We start from the raw sequence: 22,647 nt of genomic DNA, 5'->3' as shown, positions 1-22,647 counted from the left end.
ATGCATGCATGCAGGAATAAATGCATGCACGCAAACGTGCAAAAACGTCAGTATAATGCATCCAGACTCAGTGAAGTATTTCTCTAGCTCACAGTTAGTACTTGTGATAATCTATTGTGTTTATCGTATACACGTGTTGGCATAGCTATACAGGTATGTGAAGGTAACTACGTAGCTATTGCTATACGTGTATGTATCTGTATATAGAACTAATTGATTGCACAATTCTTAAGTCCGTACCGCGTGCATGGGAATTTCGTCAAGGCCAATTAATGGTGCCGGAAGGTTATAATCTCGCTTTATTATTATTATTTTTAATATAACAATATAGTCTCGCTTTATGCATATAAATTTACTGGACTGTAGCTAGCTGGTATACCTTTTCGTATGATTACTATAGTTAGTCGATTCCTTGTTGTATATAATTGCAATCATAGCTAACTACATAGCTAGATTGTGTTGTATTAACAGATAAGTTTATGAAGACCAGGCTACATGCAGGCTAGCCCCTTCAAGTGAGCCTCCACACTTATATGTAATACTAACATGCATGGATGCACTGTGATGTACATATAATGCAACACCATGCATCGATGGCTATTAATTTCTATTAGATCTATTATTATACTATCATGGCGATGATGCAGCTAGCTATAGTCTAATTATGCTGAGGGAAATAGAATTGTCCTGATTGTTCATTTTTTTTTATTTTTATTTATTTATTTTATTTTTTTTAGCTTTATAGTGCAATAGAGGATATGCACTGCCGAATACATTCTAATGAACGTGAGTTTTTCATACGTCATGACGGTGAACGGAATGCGAATCGATTCATTACATGGACGGTAGATCAGTTACGAGCAATTCTTACTAAGTGACATATCCTTCTGCCTAAGAAGTAGTACATCCGGCGAGAAGAAGCTGGCCCGTGGCTTTAGTGGCGAGTTCCAGTTCGAACATTCATTCACTGCCCATACTTTTATATGAGTTTTTCGTGACCTTGTGGTAATCGTTCACGACAACAGAAAGCCTGCTTGTAGCTTAAAAGGCGAGTTATGCTTCGAGCCGCATTCACTACTCAGTACTTTTATATGGAATTTTCGTAAATCTTCGATAGTCGTTCACCATCAACTTTTTTTGGAAGCGCCGCGCCGCTGATCATTTTTCGTTCGAATAACATAGCATGCATATCCTCTATGTTACAGGTGTACATGGCAGGGGCGGATCCAGAGTTTCGAAAGAGGGGGGGCACCTTTCTGAAAAACAGTTGAAGACCAAAAAAACTTGCTGAAAACCAGTTGAAGACCAAAAAAAAAAAAAAAAAAAAGGTCACAACAATAATAGCTAGTTATCCTTACCAACTATATCACGTCTGTTATGTAAAATAAAATCCTATTTGTAGCTTCATAGGTAAGCTACACTGCCTCATGAACACTGTGACTGCTTTATTAGAGTAATTGACTGCTCTATTAGAGTATCTCGATCTTGAAGGGGGGGGGGGGGGCATTTGCCCCAAATGCCCCATCCTGGATCCGCCACTGCATGGTTGTACAACAATAGAAGTGAGTTTGTATACAATTGCACTAAAGGTAATCTGGTAAGTACCAGATCCCATAACTTAAATTAAGTACTTATCATTACTTATATAATTACAATTAGCTGCTAAATGAATCAAAGTTAGGTGGCTTGGGATGTTTGGAGCAGATGCTACAAGGACATGTAAAATGGAAACTATGCTGGTTGTCTGGATCGAAGTTTCTTGTAAAATGCTGCCATAGGATTTTAGTTAGTTGAAATTTAATGGTAACAAAGCAGGGGCGTAGCCAGGGGGGGTTCAAAGGGTTCGGACGAACCCCCTTTTCAGAGTTAAGTTTTTTAAATCGTGATACTGGTTAACTAGAACTGAATTAACTTACACAAATCCACTGAAATGGGTAGCTACAGGTCTTCAGGCAGAGGAATTCAAGTACCTCTACTCGCTATTGCGAATGAATTTATAAGAATACACGTGTACACGGCCCCAGACCCCCGCTGTGGAGATTCTATACTTAGGGCAGAACCCCCCCTTTTGGAAATCCTGCCTACGCCCCTGCAAAGGGTTGAGTTAGGTCAATTACTGGTAAGCTGTTGAAGGTTCGAGGAAGTCTGTTGAAGTAGAAGTTTTTTTGTTTATTAGATGATGTAAAAACATGTTCAAGTTTGTTACTGGAAAAAGACCTAGTAGAATGATGACAGAATTTGATGAAGGTCTGGATGTTGAAATGATCAGATGGATTTTGAATTGATTTTATGAAAAACAGAATGTCACACTGGTCATAAATATACATTAATGGTAGTAGGTTGAGCTTGATAAGGCGAGTTTTATAATCAGAAACATAATCGTTGAGGATGTATTTGGTAGCTCGGCGCTGTATTCTTTCAAGAGCAGAGATATCTTGGATAAGGTAGGGATGCCACAATGGGGAACAATACAGAAGCTGAGACCTTACTAGTGCTATGTACAAATTTAGCACCCCGCGTCAGCTATAATTATAGCGAAGTTATTAACTGCTCTCAGGATTCAAGTTTGAATCAAAAAAAAAGTTTGAATCAAGTCAGTGATTAGAGCGAGAGTCAAAAACTTGTAAATGTAACTAAAGGGAGGTAGAAAACTTAGCTGTTTATTTTTTTAAAGTTACTTATACGTGAAAAGACTAGAGTAAACCACCAATGTTCGACCACCATCGGTTCGGACGCGATTTTTCTTTAAACCTGCAAAGAAAATTTCTGCTCTTGCTATGCCTTTGGAGAGATCTAGGACATAAACTCTTGCATGCAAAATTTCAGACCTGCAGCTTTCTTCGTCTGGCTGCAGGAGCTGCAAAAGTGACCTGTCCGAATGTTCTCAATTCTCGGACAAAAATATGTATTATCGGTCAAGTGGCACTGCTTGTAATGCTTGAAGCTGATCAAGTATTTCTGTGCTTGATATGAAAGAGCAACTCTTACACTCTCCAAATATGTGCAGATATTTGGCTTAGTCCTTATTGGCTGTGAATTACAAAGCTCCAAAGTCACCTCTGTCGTGCAATCTTAAATTCGGCCACATGTGAAGCTCGTGCAAATCAAATAGTTACCTGTAACGAATTCAAAGCTATTTTTATGAACATTGAGAGCATCAGCTACCGTTCAATAGTAAATAGTTACATATACAATGACCGCACCTTGATTTTTGCCTGAATAGCTACATTGCATTTAGGCTTCTCTGACAGTAGCAGCCTAGCTACTGCACCCAGCACACACATACACAATCCAAATCCACTTAAATGGGGTTTTGACTATCGCCTGTCTTAAAAATGTCAAACATTTCTCTCCAAAATGCCCAGGACATTAGCCAGAACGAAACACTCTAATAGAACAGTCACCTATTATACAATTGGAGCAGTCAGAAATCTGAGGGCCACACCCAGGTATATTCACTTCAACTAGACTATTAATATGTAAATTTTGTTGATTACAATGCTTGAATGCTGATTACATGTGATAATGCATTGGCTGATCGTTATATTAGAGTAATTGACTGCTCTATTAGAGTGTTTCGATCTGGCTAATGTCCTGGACATTTTGAAGAGAAACTTTTGACATTTTTAAGACAGGGGATAGTCAAAACCCCGTTTAAGTGGATTTGGATTGTGTATATGTGTGCTGGGTGCAGTAGCTATAGGGCGCTACTGTCAGAGAAGCCTAAATGCAATGTAACTATTTACTATTGAACGGTAGCTGATGCTCTCAATGCTCATAAAAATAGCTTTGAATTCGTTACAGGTAACTATTTGATTTGCACGAGCTTCACATGTGGCCGAATTTAAGATTGCACGACAGAGGTGACTTTGGAGCTTTGTAATTCACAGCCAATAAGGACTAAGCCAAATATCTACACATATTTGGAGAGTATAAGAGTTGCTCTTTCATATCAAGCACAGAAAGACTTGATCAGCTTCAAGCATTACGAGCAGTGCCACTCGACCGATAATACATATTTTTGTCCGAGAATTGAGAACATTCGGACAGGTCACTTTTGCAGCTCCTGCAGCCAGACGAAGAAAGCTGCAGGTCTGAAGTTTTGCATGCAAGAGTTTATGGCCTAGACCTCTCCAAAGGAATAGCAAGAGCAGAAATTTTCTTTGCAGGTTTAAAGAAAAATCGCGTCCGAGCCGATGGTGGTCGAACATTGGTGGCTTACTCTATACACATTGGCAATTAACTCTATAGTAAACAGTTCATTAACCATATTATCAATACTGATTAATTTGTAAAGTATAAGTGTTTTCCTCCCCTGTATTATAATTTCGCTTGCGAAGTTTTCACAGTAGCTATAGCTATTGAGATAAGGCTTGAAATAAGACCAAAATTTCATGATAGTGGTACAGTACACTGGTGTACAGGTGTACACATAAAGGGTTGTGGTATGCATTTGACACGGTAAAGAGGAGTCTGTTTTACAGTTGACTGTTGTACATGGGTGTACCTAGGTATAGAAATGTGTATATCAGTGTGGGTGTACAGCGGTGTACTTCAGTGTACATCGGTGTACAGCAGTGTACATGGGTGTAAAGCAGTGTACATTGGTGTACAGCAGTGTACATGGGTGTACAGTGGTGTACAACAGTGTACAGTGGTGTACATGGGTGTACCGCAGTGTACAGCAGTGTACATGGGTGTACAGCGGTGTACAGTGGTGTACAGTGGTGTACATGGGTGTACAGTGGTGTACTTCAGTGTACATGGGTGTACAACAGTGTACAGTGGTGTACGTGGGTGTACCGCAGTGTACAGCAGTGTACATGGGTGTACAGTGGTGTACATGGGTGTACTTCAGTGTACATGGGTGTACAGCGGTGTACATGGGTGTACAGTGGTGTACAGTGGTGTACATGGGTGTACAGTAGTGTACATGGGTATACAGTGGTGTACATGGGTGTACTTCAGTGTACATGGGTGTACAGCGGTGTACTTCACTGTACATGGGTGTACAGCAGTATACTTGGGTGTACAGCGGTGTACTTCAGTATACATGGGTGTACAGCAGTGTACATGGAGGTGTACAGCAGTGTACATGGAGGTGTACAGCAGTGTACATGGGTGTACATGGGTGTACATGAGTGTAAACTGGTGTACATGAGTGTAAATTAGTGTTTAATGTTGCTTGTCAGTTTAACCCGGTCAGCAGGTCTTACCCTGTTGTGAGCGGGTTGCCACCATCAACAGATGGTGGTTGTTTTGGTAGGTGTGCAGGGTTCCATGGATTCTCCTATTAATTCTCAAATAGGCCCCTTTTCAACAATTTTACATGATGTATACAGCATGTTTTACTACAAAGGCTTGGAGGTAGGAATGCTTGGGGATTCTAATATTCTCTGAAGCCACAAGAATTTCCGCATGCCACAATGTTCCTAATGGAAACCCTGCACTGTCACACCCTGAGCAAGCCTCAAGATGGAAAAGACAATGGAAAAAAAGGGGGAGATTTTTTTAAGCTCCCTGCTGGGACTGTCTGTGGTGCATGCTTCACCTATCCACACCCCCGTTATTAATTTTATTCTATTTATTTATTTTTTGGGCAATACATTACATTAAATCCCACCGAACAATCCCCTTGTGATTATCATCTTCTAAAAATACTAATATGAGATAGTTGGTAGAGGGGAGTGGTATGGGTGGGACAAGATTCACTATGCCATGTAGTACCATGTGTTCTAACACCTCTACACGCGCCTTTTTCTTGTAACGCATGCGCAATGTTATTCTCCAATTGTTGCCAACCCTTCTCACGTGTGTGCCTGCCCAATCTTCCCCCTAGTCAAGGTAGAGCTTTGGGTTAGTCACTATCATAATACACTCACGCATGCTTGACTGCAACATTAACCTAGTTTAACTAGTTAAACTCCATACATTGGTGTACATGGGTGTACAACTTGTTCAAAATAATATTAGCTATGTACCAATTGTTGTGGTTATTTTGTAATTATAAATTGACAATAAATAAAATAATTGGCCGGACTGCTCTTCATCATAATTAGAATGACATGAAACATGTTAACTCGCTATCCACAGGGTTGTTATTAAACTGTTCATACAGTGATGGTGATGGTTGATTGAGTTGGGATTATAAAATTACCTGTCTGCTGTAAGACATATCTAATCCAAAACAGCCAAGCTGTAAAAAAGGAGTGCAGCCCTCAAAAAGGCTGTGGTGAAAAAAGATGTGAAATCCAAGGTGATGGCCAAGTAATGGCTGTGATGGTAGGTTAATGGTAAAAAATTTAATAGCGAAAATTCATGTGAATTTGTGTTTCAGCACCAAATTCACTTGAATTGTCGTTATTAAATTTTTTACCATTAACCTACCATCACAGCCATTTCTTGGCTGCCACTTGGATTTCACATCTTTTTTCACCATAGCCTTTTTGAGGGCCGCACTCCCTTTTTACAGCTTGACTGTTTTGGATTAGATTTCACTTCTTTTTGTATTTGTATACCCCAAAGCCAGCATATGGCTGGATTTGGGGCTTTTTAACCTATCTTTCTTTCTTTACCACAGGAAGAAGAAAAAGATGAAGCAGATTTTATAAATACTTTGATTAATTCAGATTTTATCAGTAAATGTACAAATTATATAATACATATATTTTTTATTACATGTCAATTAATCCCTACAGGATAACTTTTTTTTGCAGCTGATCTCTCTACTGGGGGACTAACTAGCGTCAGTATTGTTATGTATAACATAAATTTGTTATAGTAAACAACAATGTACCACTGTATTTCAGTAACATGCATGCAGTTGCACTTAACTAACACCATTTATAGCTATTAAATCCTCAGCAATGCTTAACTTCTCACCTCCCACTCAGCATTAAAAACGATCGAGGTACTCTAATAGAGCAGTCAAGTAACTACTCTAATAGAGCAATCAAAACCAGGCCGACAGCTTAGTCACAACTTTTGCCTTATACAGTTAGCTATATATGCTCCCTGATTTCATCATAAATTTCACTGGAAGCACTTTTGATTTACTGATAGCAAAGTCCATGCGATGGAGAACCCTGAAGCCTATTCCTTGTTTTGCTTTATATGCTGCTAGTGCTCTTGAATTGGGATTTATACTTCATCAGTATTCACCCAGCAACACCCATAACTACAGTAGTCCCAAAAGGTGGACCACTTACCTTCGTCCCACTGCAAATGCCCATCCAATTTTGCACCTAAAAGCACATGCCTTCTGTGCTTTTAGCTGGAAAGTGTGGTTGCTATAACTTTGTCACCAGGTTTGGCTTCTTGAAGTTTGGCTTTGAAAACTTTAAGGTAAGCATCTTGCTAATCCCAAATGCTGCTTTCTTAAAGATTCTCCTCCTTAAACTCAATAATGGCATTAAATCTTTATAGTGTTCTACCATACTGTATGATAGAACACTAAGTTCTATCATACAGTATGGTAGCACTGTACATTAAATATGATGAAAAACTTGGATTTTCCAGCCAAAAATACCAACCGAAAACTAGCCTCAATTTCCCTTCATGACAGCTTTAATTTGTAGCATTGATTGGATACAGCCAAACCTAAAAATGTTTCAGATAGACCCCAAACCTTTCCAAAAAGTTTCTAGGAAATTTTAATATATAACTGATGTCTCCAGCCAAGCATACCTCAACAATGTACAAGGCTATGGGCTTGATTTCTTCACTGTTGGCATGATTTTGTCTCGAGATGTGCCTTTTTGCCTACTGCAATACGTACAATACATGTATCATGCATGCACTTGTCTTTGTCCTCCTTTGTGTTCCAGCTCTTTTCGCTGACAACACAAGGTGTCATAACGTGATGTGGCTTACCTGTGGCTGAGTTGGTTAATTGCCTGTATTTTCTGTAGTGACTGGATTGATTGCAAAGATTCTTCTCGTACTGTTCTTCATTTGTAACGCTGTGTAATGGCTGAAAACAAAATGTAATGGCCACCTCCCTTGCTGTTACATAATTGATTGTTTGCTGGAGTGCACGTTATAATGCAGAATTATTTTTATGGCATTCCTGGTATCATTCTTACTTTTAATATGATATGGAGTGATTCATTTGACATAATTACGTTATCCGAAAAGTAAACAAACAAGTAGCAGGAAAAATTAGGAATTTTAGTTGAATTAAGGATCAAAGAAAAAAGTAGCGAAACAAGGGAATAGTTTAAAAAGTGGTACAATAAGGAAGGTTACCTATACTTGCAGATATACTAGTGGGCATTTAATCCTTAATTCAGTCATGGGTATATATAGACTGAAGTTTAGGAATTTAATGTCCACTGCAGGCATAGGCAACCTTCCTTGTCTCACCACTTTTTAGCTTTTCCCTTGTTTCACTACATTTTCTTTGATCCCTAATCCAACTTAAAATTCCTAATACTTTGTTCTGCTTGTAATTACATTGACAACAGGAAAGGTAATATATTGATACTCGATTGTGTAAATTTTTTGAGTGTGCTCACTTTCCTTGGTAAGCTATAGTGGCTGAAATCATTCAAATTGCTTTAGCTCATATGATGTGAGATTTGAATCGATTTTCAAAATCCTCTCACATATGCTGTCTTCTATATCATAATTAATAAATGATTAAAAACCATTAAAAATCACTCTTGCAAGTTTGTCTGAGTAACATAATATTCTAAGCAAATACTTCATTAAGGGGTCATAAATAACAGATGTTAATATATATATATACATATATGTAGGTACTTACGGTTCATATATATACTAGTATGTTGCATACATAATTCCTTGGTAATTTTACACTGACAGGAGTTACCAACTTCAAAGAACAGAGGATGAGTATACAGGGTATGTACAGCTTGTTTATTCAGATGAACCGCAAGCAGAAGCCTGTGATAACTATGAGCAAGGTATACATGTATATCCATACAATAACTGTAGCTAATAGCAATATATGATAGTACTGTATAGTAGAGACCACAAGGAGTAGGTGTGGCCCATGAAATAACATCACCCAAAAACCAGCTTCAATTTTCCCTGACGACGATGAGACAGTATTGGTTAGGGAAAACTAAGCCCAAACAAGCCTTCAGATTGACCCAAAATATTTTCAACAAGTTGCTACGGAATTTAAAATATATATATTATATATATATATGTAATGGAATTTTCTACTGACTGAGTAACTGACTGACTGACTAATTGACTGACTGACTGACTGACTGACTGACTGAGTAACTGACTTATGCCTTCAGACAAGCGTAACCCAACAACGGCTAAGGATATGGGCTTGATTTTTTTCACTATTCGACGTTGCTTCAGCCCAAGAGATGCCTTTTGGCATACCACAGTGTGTGCAATACATTCTTCATGGACTTACCAGTGTCCTCCTTTGTGTCCCATTCATCTTTGCTTACAGCGAAAAGTGTTGATTTGGTGGTAGCATGTGATGGCTTCCTTTTGTAACGTAAATCATCCGTATATTTTATAGGGGCTACTTTGATTGCAGAGGTGCTTTTCAAACATTTATTGATTCATACTGCTGTGTAACGGGTTGAACATAGCCGACAATGAAGCATAGTGGATTCTTCACTTTTCAGATGATAATTGATATAATTGGGGTGTGCGGCAACATTTCTTTCTTTTGGTATGCATAGATTGCAGAGGTACTTTTTGAACAGTTCTTGATTCGAAATGCTGTGTAATGGGTGAACATAGCTGACAACGGATACTTCACTTTTCAGATGATAATTGATATAGCTGGGGTGCATGGCACCATTTTAGATGTGGGTTCACCAGTCATAATAATTCACCTCGTAATAATTATTTACAAAAAAAGTTAACAAACAAGCAACAAAAAAAAATTTGGAATTTTCAACTAGAGTAGGGACCATAGCACATCAATAAAAAGTACTGAAACAAGTTGGAGTAGTGCGTGATATTAAATCACAGTAAAACAATAAGAAGTGTTATATCCCTACTGTGCATTTCCATTATGGTATCTTGGAGCACAGTAGGGATATAACACTTCTTACTGTTTTACTGTGATTTAGTATCGTGCATTACTACAGCTTGTTTCAGTATGTTTTATCGATGTGCTATGGTCCTTACTCTAGTTGAAAATTCCAATTTTTTTGCGTACTTGTCTACTTTACATAATATTATGTAGAACCAAGCAAGCTAAAATACTTCCACCTGAATTAGGGGTACTATGACATAGTGCCTGAGCAAAGTGAAAGTGTTACTGAACTATCTTGTGATACCTAGATACATAGACCTTAAACATGGCTGTCTATTAGAAGATATGCACATCAAATAACTAAACATGTAATTGACTGACACATCATCACAGTGAAGTGTGTGGCCCATAGTAGTGAAAATTACTTTATTGTCTAGACAGAAGACCAGCTGTGGTGCTCCAACATTTATAGAACTGGCGAGAAAGTTTAACATGCATTATTGGCAGTGAGAAATATTCTGGTTAGATTTGTTACAAGTACTTGTAGTTTTACAATGGAAACGTCATTAATTTGCAATGTAGCCTTTCACATTCTTTTGAACAGCTGTTCAAGTACAGGTAGATAACTATACTCTGTGTATTCCCTCTGTTACTGTGTCTTGGTAACTGATTCTAAGATACCTCACTATCAGTAAACAATTGAAAGGAAATAATTGGAGTCAGCACATTTTGTGTGATAACCTCAGAATAATATCTCTTTATATTCTGAATTTGCCTTGGTTCTCAGTTTTGCCTCTTTTTATGATATGTAGGTATGACACTTTGATCAATCATCCTGTAGCTTGCTCATGGTTAATGCTGCAGGTATAATTATAAAGAAACGGGTCTGAAGGGCACAGAAGTATGGTATTTTATACATTTCAGGATTGAAATTTTTGATATAATGTCGAGTAGATTTATCCAAAATCATACTAAAAATTATGTATTCTAAGTAGTCTGCATTGAACATGAGTTCATTGTGTTGTATAGGGATCAGTGACAGCCTCCAGTAGTTAAGTTGTGAGCCTAAAGTAATTGATGTGGCAAATGAAAGTAATTCAATGGCATGCAAAGACCAAGGGCATTTCATTTACAAACAATTTCTAGTAGACTCAGTGTGCTCATGGGATGGTGTCACAGATATATCACTCAGCAAAATTTGTGCAGGATTCTTAATAGAATTACAGTGATTGTTCTATTAGAGTATCTCGTTCTTAAACAAAATTGTGTTTGTATTTTATTTCTAGAGTTGTACTGATTTCCACTTTCAAGGCCTAGCCAATATATTATCTAACTGATAACCAATTTTAGGGCTCTATAAGTTACACTTGTGCATAACAGACTAATCTTATGAGGTTATGTGCATACCATAAGTCAAAGCTGCTAATCAGAAAAGTGGGGGGCTAGGGCTACAACCATGACTGTTTGCTTAGGATTTGGCTTGTGGTCACCACAAACCATCAACGAATTACCTAAGCACTTGCCACAGGATTTGACACCAACCAGCCCTCCAGCAATACTAAGTCAATTATCTGCTAGGCACAGCCTAGCAGGTGCATTTTGGAGTACCACAGTACCGTATAGCTGGTAATTTTTGGAAGGTTTTTATTTTTGGATATTTCGAAGAGGCCCTTCTGTTCGAAAATAAATTCCCACGTCCGGTTGTTCTTCGAAAATAAATTCCCACAAGTGAAAGGAACGATCCAACTTTTGGCAATTTGTTTGTGTATAAGTTTTAGCTCAGTATTACTGATGATAATGGATAAACTGTATCATTATTGTGCCAATAACCAGAAAACAGGTGATCCAGAATGGGAATTAATGCTAGAATCTATGGTGGATAGCTAGCTACGATCGAGCCAGTAAATTTACTCCACTCGAGACTCCCTCAGTCTTCCCTCCAGTGTACAAGGATGGGGATTATTCCATTAGTAAATGAGTTTTTGGCAAACATTCATGCATCTTCATATTTTATGACATGATTTTCCGTTTATTTGAAATCCATCTGGACTTCGAAATATGCACTCTTCAAAATTAAAATCCTTCGAAATTCAGATTTTGCTTCTTGTGTGAAATTTTCTGTTTTGAAAATAACATACAATACGGTATATAGAATGCATGCACATCATGGATTCTTATGTCCTTTGTGTCCCATATCTTTTTGCTGCCAGTGCAAAGTGTTAATTTGTGCCAGTGCACCCATTGTGCTGATTATCATATATAGTAGAGCATCTAAGTGAAAAAAACCATTCACTTTTTTATAAAAGCACTAAACTTTTATTGCAAAAGTAGTAATGCTGTGTAAAAGACTGATTGTAGCTGAAAACAAAACATACCACATTTACTTGGTTAAACACCACACCTTCAATAGTAGTCACACTTGAGTGGTGCCATGATTGATCTTGAAAATAAGGGCTTTAATGTTGTTTTCAAGCATCAAGTGGTGGTTAAACATCGCAGCATTTATTACCTTAGTTCATAAAATTGATGCAGCAACTATTTAAATTTGACCACCATACGATAATCACCATTTTACTTGTCAGTAATGTAAATGGGGTGCATGAACATTACTTTTTTGACATGTCTGGTGTCACTTCACCATTCATACTAAAAGTAAAATACGAGTATATAATAATCAGGAATTTTAAGTTTGATTAGAAATTGTAGAAATAAAAATAATGAAACAAGGAAGGTTACCTACACCTGCAGATGTACTAATGGATATTTAATCCCTACTTCAGTCTTCATTGAACTTAGAACCCTTTTCCCTTGTATGCATATATAGAAAGTGTGGAAGAAAATCTGTTGCTATAATAATTAGGCCTGCATCAAATATGCCAGCATAATAAAAAGCATAATTGGCTGGAGTGCTATGCCAGCATAATGCTAGCATAATAAATATACTATGGAGCTCAATTCCATGAAAATAGATTGATAGTCCTTAATAGAACAATCAGTGGAAACTGCAATAGAGCACTCAAAAGCATTGTGCATAGCTCCTTAGGTCGATACTCTCTAATAGAACAATCACTTTGTAGTGAAATACTCTAACAGAACATTCACTGATTAAAATGTTTCAAGATAATTGTAAGAAAATTAATGTTGATAACCTAGGAGCATATTGCAAGCATAATGGGAAACTAAAGATCTTCACAGGTGGAAATTCCTGAAAGCATTTTGGGTAAAATTTTGAGTATATTTGACTCAGGCCTATAATAATAATGCTAATATCAAGACTCACGGTAGTGAGTCGCGCGGCCAGTAAAGCAGAAATGCGCGCCGCAGACAATAAATGACGCGACCACTACGTGAGGATTTTACAGGAACGAACGTTGTCAAATTCGGCCTTCCTGTAACTCACCCGCCACTTACGCTATCCCTCTGAAACTCTAGGGTTGAACTCATCGTGTCACTAGTAACTGCTACACAAGCAGTGAAGCAAATCCATGCCGATTGTTTCGTGATCGAGATTGCCGACATCAAAGGGGAAGTTTCGTTTTATTTTTTATCGCATGCGGTTAGACGCAACCGCATGTGTATGCCTTGCATTCCTTTGTGCATTCCAAACATTGATTGCCCTGCTATCGCTTCAGTATTCACTCAATCGCCTCAAGATTCACATCATCGATTTCACCATACATGATTACCCTACAGTCTTAACTTCAGCACCAAACGAAGTTTCAGTCGTCCTCAGTCGACCTAGAGGCCAAATACAAATCCCAGATTGTTGTTTTCCGCAATATTCGCTTGGCATGTAGGGCAATGTATCTTTAAACTGCTAAAAGTTTCGTTCAGATTGAAACATATGTTTTCGAGAATGGCTAGTTTGAAATTTGAATTTAGTCGCCCCCACGTAATTTGCTCTCTAAGAATTTTACTCGGAATTTAAAGAATGACGCAAAGCACAACTGCGGTCACTGGGTATTGATGAACTGGCGCTCTATGTAGTTAATCAGTGCATATAGCCACAAAGAAGTGTGCTGCCATAGATTATAGTCCACAGATATAATCTATGGTGCTACATACCATCGTTCGTTTTTAAATTTGAATTTAGTCGCCCCCACTGTGACGTAATTTGTCCTCTAAGGGCGCGGCTTAAAGAATGACACAGAGTACAACTGTGGTTACCAGTTGTTGACACAAGCTGCGAGTAATTAGCACATGTAGCTAGCCAATTGTCACCATGCATTATTGCATTATACAGCACCCCCACACAAAAATTACACATGTAATTACAACATACAGAGGACACATGAATACCAAACACTTTTCACAACAATAATGTAAGAATTGTACAATAATGACTGTCATATAACTGCTATGAAAATGTTTTCCAGTGGCCCGCCATGGTAACAAGTCTCACATGACGGCATGTATATTCATCCAAACACAATGGGAGTAACAAGTAAGTATGATGACAAGTTGATATGACTCCATTTGTAGAATCCAGATGAGTGGGTGTTGCTCCAGTGTGTCTAAACAGTTAACAAACATTCCTGTTATAAATACGTGCTAGAGTTGCAATATAATAGTATAGTATTTAAATGCAACAATAGATAGTCTCCATTGCATCACTATCAAACGACACTAAGTGGAGGATATTGTTGCATCTCTAGTATGTACACTCCATCAGTACAACCTGTCTTAATGGCCACCAGTATAGAAAGACAACCTCTCTTGAAAAGCCAATTCCAATTGAGAATTTATACACTGTTACCTGTTTATTGAGTGAAGGTGGCAATAAACAAGTTCCACCGTAATTTATACACGTGATGTGATCCTGTATATTCTGTCAGTGGATGAGATCCACTTGGCCAGGACAAAATGTGACTCAAATGTCCTGGATGATCCATACTCAACCCACTTATGACCCAGTGGCACAATGGAACTGAGTATTGAGAATACAATTATATTTATTTCTAAGATGTGTGGATGTGTGGACACATTACAACACATTACATGTACATACAAGACATGCTACGTACTGTTTTAGCAATTCAAGTCACCAAATTATGTACGGACCAGTCAACAATGCTTCATAGTGCCCATCAGTAAACCTGAAGAAAAGTTACGAAAAATAAAAATTCACATAAGTACAATGAAGCCTCATTAATATGGCCAGCTGTGGAACCAAAAAATTTGGCCTGAATAACAAGGTGGCCTTATTAATGAGGTCATAAAGTACTGCTTAGCTATATTTGGGATCTACTAGAGGTAGCCAAAATAATGAGGTGGTCTTATTAACCCTTTAACCGTCACAACCGCCATATGGCGGATTTTCTAATAATGCATTCATCTAAAAGAAATCTTTCAATTTCATTCCACAAATATATACGTAATATGCCGTCGCTGCACTGCATAAAAGATGACGTCCCTGCACCTTTGGTAACTAGGATAAAAGGGTCCTTCGCGCAAAGATTTGTCATTGTGCGCGAAAGATACGTAATGGCGTTATCGCGAGTATTATCTGGTGATATTGTTGAAGCAATTTTTGATGAAGATTTCGGCCTTTCTGGTGAGGAGGAAAGCGACGATGATGTTGTAGACGATGGAAATATCCACGCTTTGGTAGGGGAGACTATCCTTACACACGATGATATAGCACCACGAAGAGATGAGAGAAGTGAAGAGGATGAAGTACAAGACGCCACTTTGTTCGGTGAAACTACGACTGAGGGGGTAGACATCACTTCGAATCAACACTCATTGGAAGCGAACACTTTGAATAATGAAGACGAGGCTGTTGAAGATCGACTTCTTGAGAATGTTGTTCCCACAGAAGTTCATGAAGAGGGAATGTGCGAGGAAGAACGTGACTGTACACCAAATGTGGTAAGCCAGCTGACTACTATAAATACAAATACTGATGTAACTTGCAGCAAAGTCAACAGAAACCATGTATTACATAGCTGTAAATTGACCAATAATACAAATAAATTGATATCACACATGACAGTTCAACTGAAACCAATTATTGTATAAGTGAAAATCAATACAAATAGATATCATAATTATGAAGTAACATGTGTAAAATACTAGCACACATAATTACAAATTGTTATCTTTGCAGGAACACAGAACATTAGCAAAGCGGCCACGATGTACAACAACTCATCCTCATTCTGAAAACACTTCCATGGTGAGGGAGGAATTATCAAACAGTGAATCATCTACTCACTCAAGGTGTCGTAAACGACCACGTACGCATGATGTGTTACCTCACTGCGAATGTGATGATATCTCAGAAACAAATTCTTCCAGTGATGATGAGAGCAGCTCTGATACATCACATAGCACTGACACTGATACAGATCCTTCATCAAGTGGAGACACAAGTTCTTCCAGTGCATCACCTGATCCTGATCATAATGACACTGCTTTGGCTACCTTGACAACAGCACGTGGAAGAGGACGTGGACGAGGTCGCGGACATGGCAGAGGAAGTGTTCCTGGTAGAGGTCGTGGTAGAGGAAGTGATTCTGATAGAGGACGTGGACGAGGTAGAGGATGTGGACGAGGTAGAGGACGTGGACGAGGTAGAGGACGTGGACGAGGACGAGGTAGAGGACGTGGACGAGGCAGAGGACGTGGACGAAGTACAGACCCAGAACATGATAGTACAACTCTGAGACGTACACGTAGACGACAATCTAACAGGACTATTCCAGATTTGCCAACTTTAGAACATGTGGATGAGACAGCATGGGTTACACAAGAACCAACTTCTTACTGCTACAGTTACACAAAAATACCTGGCCCAACAACAGGCTTTTCTGATGACACAACACCTTTACAATTTTTTATGTTATTTTTTACAGATGAAGTTTGGGATCTACTTGTGACAGAAACAAACAAATACGCAAATAACAATCGATCTACAAAACCTACCCCAGGAGCATGGAACAACATTACTTCAGATGAGATGAAACTATTCATAGGAGTGCTGATATTGATGGGTATCATCAAGTTGCCAAGACTTGAAATGTACTGGCAGGTGGCAAATGAGCACATCAAGACGCCTGGAATTTCACGTATAATAGGCAAAACTAAATTTGAACAAATCTTTCGATTTTTACATCTTGCTGACAATACACAAGACCCTGGTAATGACAAACTTTACAAAATTAGACGTTTTGCAACTCTACTGAAAACACAGTTTGAAGCTCAATACACAGTACATCAACACGTCACTATAGATGAAGCCATGATCCCTTTCAAGGGCAGACTTTCTTTCAAGCAATACATGAAGGCAAAACCAACAAAATGGGGCATAAAGGTTTTCGTTCTAAGCGATGCAATCAATGGATATGTGTATCGAATACAAATATATACTGGGAGGGGGGTGGAGTCTGATGTTACTACTGGCCTCTGTTCAAGGGTAGTATTGGACTTGGTGGAAGGACTAGAACAGGATGGACTCCATCTTTTTACGGACAATTACTATACCAGTCCACAGCTAGCTCAGGCCCTTTACAAGAAAGGGATAAACACTTGTGGTACTGTCCGTACTAACAGGAAAGGGTTTCCTAAAGATCTGGTGAAATCAAAGAGGGAAAAACAAAGAGGCTACCATGATTATCGTTCTAACGGACCTCTGTTAGCTGTAGTCTGGTTTGACCGCAAATTTGTACATTTTATCAGTACAATGCACAATGCAACAATGAATGGAGACTTACCAACAATAATGAGAAGGAATAAGGATGGAACTCAGGAGGCTGTCAGATGTCCACCACTTCTCCATGACTACCAACAATACATGAAGGGTGTGGATCGTGGTGATCAGATGATAGGTTACTACAATGTGGGCCGCAGATCACGAAAATGGTGGAAACGGTGTTTTGCCTATCTGTTGGAATGTTCATTGCTGAATGCTTACATCTTGTATAGCAACAAATTTCCTGACAGCTGCAACCAGAGGGGTCGTAAAAAAACTTGACTTTCTTTCCTTCCGTTTGAAAGTTGCTAGTCAGCTCATTGGTACTACTGAGGCTCGACAGAAGGCTGGAGGACGTCCGAGATCCGATGATTATCAGCAGCTTGAGAGACTCAATGTTGAGCTGGGGCACTGGCCTGTACACACAGAGAACAAAATGGAATGCATTGTTTGCTCTACAATACGAAGTAAAAGAAACTTAACAAGGAAGGAGATGCGTTATGAAAGCAGAATAAAATGTTGTAAATGTAATGTTCATTTGTGCACAGATGAAAGTAGAAACTGTTTTACTTTGTACCACACAAAAAGTAAATATTGGTTGAGTACTTGAATTATTTCTTTTGTAAATTATGCATACAAGTTTTTGTTGAGTTAAATACCAACCATACCTTGCTGTTCTAGCATAGTAGCGGTAGTAGTTACACTCTTAGAGGAATAATGAAGCTCTAACACGAGTATTGACATGATTTGTCCTCCTTTGCTAATAGCACATTGAATGTCACCGTCCAAACGAGATGTTAGAATAAAAGAAACACTTTCTCTGTCATATTTTCTTGAAACTCACTGAGAATAGTCCTCTGTTGTAGAAGCGCAACTGACCGCGTGTCATCGCCATTGTTTTATTGTAAGAACGCATGATCCCAAACGCATGATCCCAAACGCATGCGCAAGCCGTCCAGGAAGAAACAAAAAGATGGGTGCCAACTCGGTACGAATTTTTGTGAAGCTGATAAGGATTCGTGAAGTTCTATGGACGATTTTGTAGATCTTATAATATGAAGAATGCAGGCGACAAGTAAGTTTGGTGCTGCCGTATTGTTTAGTGGGGCCGCTTCTTCGACGAATCGAAAGTTTTGAAAAACCAGCTTGCCATCGTAACAAGACGTATCTTTGCACAACAAACAAAGTACAGTAGCATTCCCAAGCCATTAAGCAATGCCTTTAGCTATGGTTGCTATATGGTATTCCTTTTAGTTGGCTTGTAAAATCTGAATGTTCTTACCACTCTATTTTTTGCGGCAAACCCGACGGTTAGAGGGTTAAAGAGGTGGCCACTAAGTGAGGTTTCACTGTACATACAGTTCACAATCACAATTGTGAACAATATTAATGGTTAACAATATACACTGAAACCTGCAGGTCACTTCTTGTGGAAGATTGCTCTCTACACTAAATGACACATTCAGAGATTGTATTTAGATGGATGATACAGTAACACATTGTGACTTCAATACTCGTGATGTGTCAATGCTAGGCAGCAACCATATACACGGCACGGCCAATGCACAACATCACACTTGCTCGCACACACAATTTCGCTCAAGATTTTACAAATTGATAATTAAGAGGTGTGGAAACTAGCTGTTCGCTCGAAAGACTGTGTGGCAGCTGTTTTCCTTCTGTACAAGTGGCCACCAAGACAGGTCCACTGTGGATGAAAGCCAGGCATTAGATATTTGGTATTTTATGTGTTGAAGGCATTCCAGGGCTTCCGGTAGTCTCAAATCTCACCACAGTTTACCTCAGGCAGTGTTGTGGTCACCACTAAACCACCGGAATGCTGTGCTATGTTCATGATATGTACTAATCGCCTTTTTACAATTAAGTTTTACAACACAAATACATGTATAGTTAAACTCACCAATTGTGACTAAATCCCTTCAACACGAAAAGACAAGTAATGAGACAACCTTGGAGACAACAGCCTCACAAGCCTATTCTTGTGCGCTTATTTAGTAGTAATATAAATTTTAAAGGCGTTTATTTACAACAGGACATAATTACGCGCCCTTCTATTGTCTCTGTACATACTTGCCTTTTCTTTACTATTCTCATTTCATTTCACAAGATCTCTTGGCAGGGGCGTAGCTTCTTCACTTGAATCAGTCAATGCTTGAAGTAGATCGAGATACTCTAATAGAACAGTCACATTTCTACAAGTGCCATATTTTTATATTGTAAAGTCTGTAAGTAGCTAGTAATTTAAACTATACAATCCGATGCTAAGCAGAAGTTGTAACTATGCTAAATATTGATTGCTGTGTTACAGCTGTTTTGTGACTGCTCTAATAGAGTATCTCGATCGTTTTAATGCAGTACAAGATGAAAGGCAAAGTGTTATTAAGGGTTTACTAGTTAAAATGGGTGGTAGTTGACTGCAGTTGCATGCCACTAACAGGGCCGTCCAGAGAAATTAGAGAGCCCAGGGAAAAGAGTTAAAGAGGTGCCCAGGGGCAAGGAAGAGTCTAGATCCTGACTGCTCTATTAGAGTATATCGATCTTTCTTTAAACAGGTATTCAGGGGGCCCCTTTCGGGCTGGGGCAGGGGGAAAAATACCCCAGTTACCCCCCCATGTGGGCGGCCCTGGCCACTAAAATTACAGTTATATTTTAATATTCTGTCATTGTAATCTGGGGTTTCTGTCAAAACCATGGAAACACACTTACTGTTTTCAACAGTGCATTGCTTATTCTAACAAAAAGTATTGAAATCCCATCCAAAAACACCTTATAGCTGTAAAAAAAGTGCGCGTCCAAGTAAAGCAGAGTTAACTGCGACAAAAAGTAATGATATCATAATGCGGCCATGTGCGAGGTGTGCAAGTTGTAAAATTAATATTAGCTAATCAGATAATACAATGTTATTGTTAAAGTGTTAATGAGAACTATGTGATGCTGCTATTTTTAAGTGTGTGAGCATCTTCATAAATGCCACACAAATTTAATTCTCAATGTGTATAGATTCTCTGATAGCAATCAATAGTTTGAGTTTGGCCGTCTTTCCTGTATACGGCAATGCTACGAACAAAGGAAAGGTGGCCAAACTCAAACTATTTATTGCTATCAGAGAATCTATACACATTGCTTTATTGAGAATTAAATTTGTGTGGCATTTATGAAGATGCTCACACACTTAAAAATAGCAGCATCACATAGTTCTCATTAACACTTTAACAATAACATTGTATTATCTGATTAGCTAATATTAATTTTACAACTTGCACACCTCGCACATGGCCGCATTATGATATCATTACTTTTTGTCGCAGTTAACTCTGCTTTACTTGGACGCGCACTTTTTTTACAGCTATAAGCTGTTTTTGGATGGGTACATTTTACAACTGCGAGAACGCTAAAGCCTTAATGCAGGGATTCGGAATTTATAACTTATATATAACACTGTTGGATCTAATAATAATAATAATAATAATAATAGCTACCTTTTCCTATACTTTTGATGTTGTTGTATCCTTACATTCATACAGACATGTACAGTATGTATGCTGCACTTTACCACAAGTTCTTACAGTATGTATATATACTACTGCATGTCACCATTAATACTTCTTTCCACAGAACTCAAGCTCAAACGAGTTATATGACAAGATTTGCGATCAGTACAACTTTAAAAAACAATATGTAAGGCTGTCATTTGGTGGTTCTATGCTACCAAAAAGTGATGATGAAACACTTGAAGACTGCGGTCTTTACTCAAATGCTACAATCACTTTCCTGTATCAAGTTAGTGGGGGAGCATCAAAATTATTACAAGGTCGGAAAATAGGATTGGGAATTAAACTGACAAATAAAAAATGTATGATTGCCTTTGACGATCAAGATCCTACCATGGAACTTCCATGTGGACATGTGATTGCTCCACTGTCTTTGGCAGATTACATCAAAGATCAAGTAAAAAGTCAAAAGACGGAGCTGCGATGTCCAGCATGCTCCAAGAATTGGAAGCTTTCTCAAATCAAGGAAATGGGTTTGGAAAATGACGAAAAAGAAATGATGGAAGTTGGCTTGACAAGAAATTTGGTTTTTAATAAACACGACTGCAAAGAATGCCCCCAATGTGGATGCATCATTGAGAGATTTAATGAAGGGATAAGAGTTAAATGTTACATGTGCCCCAATTTTGAGTTCTGCTGGAGTTGCATGAAAAAATGGATAAAACCGGGCGGGAACTGGCTATAAGGAGTGTGGGAATCCTGGATGCGATCCAAACAGGTCTGATTTACTTCAGCTATTATCAACCTGCAGTGAAACTAAGATGAAATACTCTGGTGTGGTTGTTCCTGCTGTAAGAGCCTGTCCTGCTTGTGGAGAGGGAATAAATCATATCTCAGGATGTAAGCATATGGTGTGTCCAACTTGCTCAATAGAATTTTGTTTTGTATGTTTGAGCCTCCGAGATAAGGCAACTAAAAAGTGGCCTGCTGCCTGTGGTGGGTATGGAACACCCTGTAAGCTAGCACCAAGACAAACATCACTTCCATCAAAGTAAAAGAAATGTTTGGCAAACTGCTGTACACAAAATATTGCTTGATAACATTATTTAGTTTTTTCAATATATGTATGCACACTGCTGTAGATTCTTGCATTGGCTGATACTGTGTTTTGTAGATATGTTTACAGAATTAGTAGCTACAGTATATACATTTTACAAACCTAAAATGTAGAAAGTACAAGAAAGACTTCAGACTAGTAATGGCTTTATGATGCAAGTATAATTACATCAAAGGACTGTTGGTATCTAGTACAAACAGCCTAGATAATATTATGTGTATACTTACAAATCACACAGCTACAGAATAATTATACAATAATACATAGCCTGCAGATGAGTTACAGGAGGCTTTCTTAGGTGGAATGATGATAGATAACATACTGCAATGTGTAATGTGCAAGGATTAAT

The 22,647-nt window shown here is 38.4% G+C and overlaps 1 protein-coding gene and 2 long non-coding RNA genes across 4 annotated transcripts in view; 2 read left to right on the top strand and 1 right to left on the bottom strand.

Moving 5' to 3' along the window:
• LOC136256079 (uncharacterized) overlaps positions 1–22,647 on the bottom strand; it is a 236,119-nt gene that overhangs the window by 149,182 nt on the left and 64,290 nt on the right. The window lies entirely within an intron of this gene.
• Positions 4–21,999, top strand: LOC136255463 (uncharacterized). Its single transcript, XR_010700897.1, has 3 exons — positions 4–153; positions 8,827–8,927; positions 21,306–21,999. It is a non-coding gene; the product is annotated as an uncharacterized lncRNA (long non-coding RNA).
• On the top strand, positions 14,453–20,515 carry LOC136256626 (uncharacterized). Its single transcript, XM_066049602.1, has 2 exons — positions 14,453–15,847; positions 16,086–20,515. Exons 1-2 carry the CDS (start codon positions 15,284–15,286, stop codon positions 17,949–17,951), a joined length of 2,430 nt encoding a protein of 809 aa, XP_065905674.1. The 5' UTR covers positions 14,453–15,283; the 3' UTR covers positions 17,952–20,515.

The sequence above is a fragment of the Dysidea avara genome, chromosome 5, assembly GCF_963678975.1.
Source record: "Dysidea avara chromosome 5, odDysAvar1.4, whole genome shotgun sequence".
NCBI lineage: Eukaryota > Metazoa > Porifera > Demospongiae > Dictyoceratida > Dysideidae > Dysidea > Dysidea avara.
The sequence above is the reverse complement of the archived record's forward strand: the minus strand, read 5'-3'. Positions and strand labels throughout refer to the sequence as shown.